Source organism: Lotus japonicus, chromosome 3, assembly GCF_012489685.1.
Source record: "Lotus japonicus ecotype B-129 chromosome 3, LjGifu_v1.2".
NCBI classification, from domain to species: domain Eukaryota; kingdom Viridiplantae; phylum Streptophyta; class Magnoliopsida; order Fabales; family Fabaceae; genus Lotus; species Lotus japonicus.
In genome coordinates this window covers 86,078,603-86,085,906 of record NC_080043.1, presented here as the reverse complement: position 1 = coordinate 86,085,906, position 7,304 = coordinate 86,078,603, and the positions used below count along the sequence as shown (strand labels likewise).

Genomic DNA, 7,304 nt, shown 5'->3' with positions numbered 1-7,304 from the left:
CGAACTAAATAAGCTCAAAAAAATTAAAAATTGCTTCTTGATTCCAAATGAGTGTTAAGCCTAAGGTCCATATTGGGTGTTGGGTGTAGGCTAAAAAATTCCACCGCTATATCAAATATGTTCTTGAAGCAACTACACATGTAGTATCTTTTTTGATAAGAAAATTAAGAAGATGACACATTTAATCCTACAAAACAGAGCATTAATACCATGTTGAGGAGATTAGTAGAAGACCAATCTAAAAATCATTTCCTAAATCTAAACTTTAAATAACTTTAGTGCATACTTAATTACATGGCAGACACGTGATTCAAGTTGCATTTATCAAAAAGCAAAATCTAGGGTATATAGCTTGTATTATTAAGTAATCGTGCCCAATTCAGTTGTGTAACCAAGAACGTAGCAAGTCAATGAATCACCACTATTCAACTATCCAATATCACAAGTTCATTGAATGTTGGCACAATCACTTTTTTACAAGAAAGAATCAAACAGAAACGATTGAAGATCATAATAAAACCAAATTATTAAGGCAAATCCCAAGAAAAAGAAAGGTCCAACAAGAACCGCTACAAACGAATGTGCTAATCACATGATCATCTAACAAGGAATCTGGTGAGTGAACCATCTAACAATCCGAATTGGAAGCTTTACAAGTCCCACAGCCAAATTCGCCAATCCAGCACAACAAATGCAACACGGACACAAGCAACTCAACACAGACCTGCAACAAAATTCACAATTCACATTCAGAATCAAAAACTCAAAAAAGACTAACACATTGTTTGATATCAATTGGATTTTACTAGATCTATCAAATTTGAAAGAAATTGTTGCGTACCCAAGAATCCAGATAACTGCACCAACAAGGGATAAAACCAAGGCCAAGAGAGCGAAGGGTAATCCAATCAAGAAACCCAGAGGCCTGCATTGACAATCATCATCTGCCATATTTTCTCTCTATCTGAATCTTTTACTCTGTAATCAGGTTTTGATTTTGGGAATGTGAAGAAGAAGAACAAGGAGTGAAAATTAGGGTTTTATAATAAGCGAGTAAGCGTGTTTGTGTGAGTTGATTTTTTCAAATTATTTTTTATAGCCGCGGACGCCAGTTGAGAACATTCCTGAGTATACTAAAATACCCTTGCCGTTCTGGTGGTTTATGTGTCAGAAATAGGGTTAGTATTGGTACTTCATTTTCTGGAAGTTTCTTTCCATGTTCATGTATCGGTGGATCTCTCGTAGGTTAGTTGGCCGTCATATCTTATTGTTTTTAAGATTTTAATCTCCCACATTGACATTGACTTTTTATTGGGTTCTAATTGTTGACCGTTTCATATTCAGTTTTGAAAGTGTTGCTCTTGCTGAAAATGTTAGTTGTGGAAATTGCTCAAAATTTCTAGCAGGTCTCTGATGCAATTCAGTGTTAGATTTACTTCCCAAAAGTTAGCGCAATTTTATGTATATAATGTGCACTCATAATCTATATATGTTGAAATCTCTACAACCGTACCCGAAAAATTAAAAGAAATGAAGAAAATACTTTATATTGTATCTCTAAGAAGACCACTATTTCTTTCATGTTAGAGACGTTTGTATAATCTTATCACTCTTCCATAAACTATATTGAGTGCAAAAGGATTCAAGACAATCGTTGTTGTCTCTGTTCTCCCCAATATTCCAAATTTGTTTTTATCCTTTTCAAAGTTGTGTAAGCTTTTCACTTTCTAACGCCAATATAAAAGAAAAATAGAATATTAGTGAATTGGAATTAATTCAGTCAATAGTAACACATAAGGATGAAAGTGTAGTGTATAAAAGTAATTCTATGACTTAGTTGGACTAATAAATGAATATCTACCATACTTTTCTTTTTACCAATGCTTAAGACTTATCTTTCTCGACGTACTCAAAACAACTTTTTTAATAAATGTAAAAAATTCACAAGATTTCTTTCATTCTTACATACTCAAAAATATCAAACTCGTGTATGAAAGACTCCTGAGAACCATCATACCCAGAGAGAAGAAACCAGCAATCAAGCTCCTTTTCAAGTATGAAAGACTCGCTGACTTCTGCTTTGGTTGTGGGGGTCTGGACCACATTCTGAAGGACTGCGAGCTAAAGGATGATGGGTGGCAAGAAGATGATCTACAAAATCTGCCCTATGGCCCATGGGTGAGAGCGTCCCCCCTGAAGCCAGCCGGTATGACAGTGATGAGACAGGAAGCAAGGCCAAAACCCCTAATCTGACAACTCTTCAAGCAACCGATAGAGAAAGAGGTGGGAAGCGAAAGAGACAAAGGGGTAGAAAACAAAGGAAAAAACAAGCTAAATGTGTACTCAGACAGGGGAACAGGGGATACAGAGCAAGATCCCACCAAAGTAAATGAACCTCAAAAAGTGGGTGTGGAACGGGAGACAACAGAGGACTTAATTGTGGAATCTCTCGTGAACTGCTCTCTCCAAGGAGACAAAGGTTTGACCGCAATAATTACGGAGAAGGAGGTAGTGGAGGCCTTAATTATCCCAGTAGTGGAGATAGGAGACAAGAACGGACAAGCACATGTGGTCCACCAAAAGGAGGCAACACTAAAGACAATGCAACAAACTGAAAATGAGGAGAGTGGTGAAGGTAAAGTCGAGCCACAAGGAAATGAAGCCGGAAAATGGAAGAGAATAACTCGAAGCAGACCCCAAACTAGTGAACAAACCCACACGTATGAGGCTGCAAAGAGAAAGGATTTGGAGATGGATTTTGCCACCGATATGGAGACTGATCTATGCCCAGTGTACCAAAAACAGAAGATGGAAGCGGCGAGGACTGTGGAACAGTCCCGTCGAGAGACATGAAACTCATTAGTTGGAACTGCCGTGGCCTTGGGGCGCCACGGGCAGTTAGAGCTTTGCGAAAGCTCATAAAACTTGAACGCCCCGACCTTGTGTTCTTAACCGAGACAAGGAAAAAAGCTGGTGAAATGCAAAGGCTTCGAAACATAGGAGGCATGGAACATGTGGTGGCTGTTGATTGTGCTGGGGAGGGGAGAGCAAGAGGTGGTGGAATTGCCTGTCTTTGGGGATCAGCCATAGAAGTCAACCTAACCTCCATGTCCCTGAACCACATGATGATGGAAATAAAACATGAGTTTGAAGATGAGAGTATGTGGGTGACGGGAATCTACGGACATCCAGAATCTGAGAACAAGTGGAAAACATGGGATTTGTTACGGGCTACAACCCCTCAAGCCAACAAGCCATGGCTTTGCTTGGGGGATTTCAACGAAATACTATGTAAAGGGGAGAAGAAAAGGGGCAACCCTTTTAATTTTGAGGAAGCAAAAGCGTTCCAAGAAGCAGTAGATGATTGTGGCCTCTTTGACTTGGGTTTCTTTGGGTATAAATACACGTGGTCAAACAGAAGGAAGGCCCCTGAGACCATAGAAGAAAAGCTTGATAGAGCAATGGCAAATGACAAATGGAGACAACTTTGGCCATTTTCAGAGGTCAACCACCTCCCACGCTACAGATCAGACCACAATCCGATAGCGGTTATCACCTCAAACCGAAAAAGAAGGAAAAGAAACAAAGAGAGGCTCTATAGGTTCGAAGAGATGTGGCTGAGAAGTGAAGATTGTGAGCAAATTGTAAAACATTCTTGGCCAGGAGGCTATGGCAACATAAACTCAAAGCTGGGGCTCGTAGCAGCAAATCTAAAAGAATGGGCTGAGGTAGAGATTGGGAGCATACCAAAACGAATCAAAGCTCTGCTAAAGGAATTGGAAAAACTGCAAGCTGAAACCCAGGATGAGAAAGTAAGAAAGAAGACCCTTGAGAAAGAGAATGAGCTCGAAGAACTGCTAAAGATGGAAGAGGTGATGTGGAGCCAAAGATCCCGAGCCACTTGGCTAGCTCATGGAGACCGTAATACCAAGTATTTCCACAGAAAAGCTTCACAAAGACAATCAAGGAATGAAATTGTGAGAATAAAAGATGACCAAGGAGTGGTTTGGAGGGAGGAAGAGGACATAGAAGATGTGCTAACAAACTACTTCAAGGAGCTGTTCACCTCGACAAATCCTAGGAATTGTGAGTCTCTTACCTTCCTGGTGAGCAACAGGGTCACAACGGAGCATAGGGCCTGGCTAGACACACCTTTCATCGAAGAGGAGATTAGAGTTGCACTTAAACAAATGCACCCAACTAAAGCACCCGGTTTGGATGGCACCCCTACATTATTCTACCAAAAGTTCTGGCCAACAATCCAGCATGAGGTATGTAATTATGTGCTCAAAATCTTAAATGATGGGATGGACCCGAGTCAAATTAATCAAACCCTCATCACCTTGATACCAAAAGTGAAGAAGCCGGAGCATGCAAAGGATTTCAGACCAATAAGTCTATGTAACGTGGTGTTCAAATTGGTCACCAAAACAATTGCCAACCGATTGAAAGGGATCCTTGATGACATTGTGGAAGACACCCAAAGTGCTTTTGTCCCCGGGAGACTCATAACTGACAATGCCATTGTGGCCCATGAATGTTTCCACTACATGAAGAGGAAAACAAGGGGTGTGAAAGGAGTGATGGCGCTCAAAACCGACATGTCAAAGGCTTACGACCGAGTCGAATGACCCTTCTTGAAGAGCACCCTTGAACATATGGGTTTCTCAACTAAGTGGACCAACTTGATCATGGGGTGCGTCTCCACAGTTTCTTTCCAGGTAATGTTAAATGGCCAACCTTGTAAAAGTTTTACACCGGAGAGGGGTCTTAGACAAGGAGACCCCTTATCCCCTTACTTGTTTATCTTGTGTTCTGAAGTTTTTTCAGCTATGATAAGATCAAAAGTAGAGGATGGAAGCCTTCATGGCATCAAAGTGACACCAACCGCCCCTTCAATCTCACACCTATTGTTCGCCGACGATAGTATCCTCCTTGCAAGAGCAACGGTGGCTGAAGCAACAATCCTCAAAGGCATCCTCCAAGACTATGAGACCTTCTCCGGACAAAGGATTAATTTCGACAAATCGGAGCTTTCCCTAAGCCGAAATGTGCCTAGTACCCGAATTAATGAGCTTGAACAGCTTCTTGGTGTAAAGGCGGTGGAAAGACATGAGAAATACTTGGGTCTTCCAACTATCGTGGGGAGATCAAAAATCCAAGTTTTCAACTTTGTGCGAGATCGAATCTGGAAAAAGCTCAAAGGATGGAAGGAAAAAGCACTCTCAAGGGCCGGAAGAGGAGTACTAATCAAGTCGGTGGCCCAAGCTATTCCCTCGTTTGTGATGGGTTTGTTCCTCCTCCCTTCGACCCTTTGCTCCGAGATTGAAAAAATGATCAATAGCTTTTATTGGGGAGGAAATGCAGAAGCAAAGAAGATGAATTGGATTAAGTGGGACTCTTTAGCCACCCCAAAAAGCTTTGGAGGGCTCGGTTTCAAGTCTTTTCACAATTTTAATGTTGCCATGCTTGGAAAACAGTGGTGGAGGCTACAAAATAGAGGGAACTCTCTTATGACAAAAGTCATTAAAGCCAGGTATTACCCAAAAAGTGAGCTAGGGGAAGCAAGGAGGGGAACAAACTCTAGCTTCTTGTGGAAAAGTATTTTGCTGCAAAGGATATGATCAACACAGGCAGTATGTGGAAAGTGGGAAATGGAGAAAGTATAGATGTTTGGTCTGATTCCTGGCTGCCAGGTTCGAACAGTGGGAAAGTGGCTACTTTGAGAAGAGAAGCAGGAAATATTACAACCGTTAATAGGTTGATAAATGCTGATAGCAGGACATGGAATGAAACCCTCATCAGGGCTTCTTTCCTACCCATTGACGTGGCTAGGATCCTCCAAATTCAAATTCCCGAGGTGGAAACCAGGGATAAGCTCATTTGGAAAGACAGCATTAATGGCATTTACACAGTAAAAGGAGGCTACAAAGTTCTCAAAGGAGTAGGCTCTCGACAAGGTGAGGTTGGACCTTCAAACTTAAGCGGATTGTTGTTGTGGAAGAAGATATGGGCAGTGGAAGTGTTGCCTAGCTGTAAAGAATTCATGTGGAGAGCTTGTAAGAATGTCCTACCAGTGTTCTCAAACCTAAAAAGAAGGGGTATCAATCTTGATCCAACTTGCACACTCTGTGGAGAAGGAGAGGAAACAACAACTCATGCACTCTTATCCTGTAGCAGAACTTGCAGAATCTGGTTTGGCTCCCAACTTAACATCCAAATACCAAATAATCTGAACGATAACTTCAAAGAATGGCTGGAGCGAATACTTGAACACCCTAGCTTTGAGACCATGGCGGAGGTGTTTAACCTGGCCTGGACGCTGTGGAAGCGAAGAAACACTCGGGTTTTCGAAGGTCAGTTGTGGGACGTTGAGAAGACGATAAACAAAGCAGCACAAACCCGCATTGGAAGGGAACAGAAACAGGAGAATCCTTTCCAGGAGATGTCACCTTCAACTTGGTCCCCACCAGCGTTGGGAATGTATAAACTGAACGTGAATGCAGCAATTAAATCAGATGGAATGGGCTTTGGAGCAATCATTAGAAACCACGAAGGGCGAACAATGGCAGCAGCAACTAGGAAAGCCATTACACAAGAGGACTCTACAATGGCAGAAGCCCTAGGAATTAAATGGGCTCTGGATTGGACAAGACAACTGGGTTTTACACAAATTTCCTTGGAAACCGATTCACTAATTTTGGTGCAACAATGGAGAAGGAATTTAGGAGACTCCTACTTGCACGATGTCATTAGATCATGTAAACACCTTTCTCAAGGTTTTTGTTGTTTTTCTGTTTCTCACGTCAAGAGATCGGGCAACAAAGTAGCAGATTTTCTTGCAAACCTAGCTTGTAGGTCTGTTGACACTTGTTGGATTGAGGAAGACCCCCCGGGGACCTCACTTTTGATCCAAAATAATGTATTTCCAGCAGCTCAAATTGCTCTTTCTTGAATGAGAAACAGAAGTTAACCTTCAAAAAAAAAAAATATCAAACTCTTTTTAGTAGATTGCCTAACAAACATTATGACCTACACGTATATGTATTTTATATTCATTGTAAGCATTGTTTTTAGCCACTTTGATTGTTTCTTGTGAATCACATTGAAGAAAGGTTGTTGGTGTAAGTATTTCACACGAAGGTATAACAAACTTCTTAGCAATTTTGCTTCTTAGCTAGCTAACTCAAGAGAAATAAATTCAGGTTCCATGCATGATAGATTGTTTTAGGCAAGTTTGTTTTCCATATTTCCGTCTTCTCCTATTTATATTGTATTTTAAATATAATAACTTTTATTTACAA

General features: G+C 41.0%; 1 protein-coding gene across 1 annotated transcript; it reads right to left on the bottom strand.

Moving 5' to 3' along the window:
• Positions 1-424: 424 nt before the first annotated feature.
• On the bottom strand, positions 425-1,061 carry LOC130742904 (signaling peptide TAXIMIN 2-like). The gene is made up of 2 exons (XM_057595006.1): positions 842-1,061; positions 425-724 (listed from the first exon to the last, which is right to left on the bottom strand). The coding sequence occupies exons 1-2, from the start codon at positions 949-951 to the stop codon at positions 601-603; spliced, it is 234 nt and encodes a 77-aa protein (XP_057450989.1). The 5' UTR covers positions 952-1,061; the 3' UTR covers positions 425-600.
• Between the last annotated feature and the right edge of the window lie 6,243 nt (positions 1,062-7,304).

Excerpts from the sequence above, each read along its gene's own strand:
- LOC130742904 (XM_057595006.1), bottom strand. The coding sequence starts at position 951 with ATGGCAGATGATGATTGTCAATGCAGGCCTCTGGGTTTCTTGATTGGA. Across the intron at positions 725-841 it reads GCAGTTATCTGGATTCTTGG|GTCTGTGTTGAGTTGCTTGT; the intron begins GTACGCAACAAT and ends ATTTTGTTGCAG.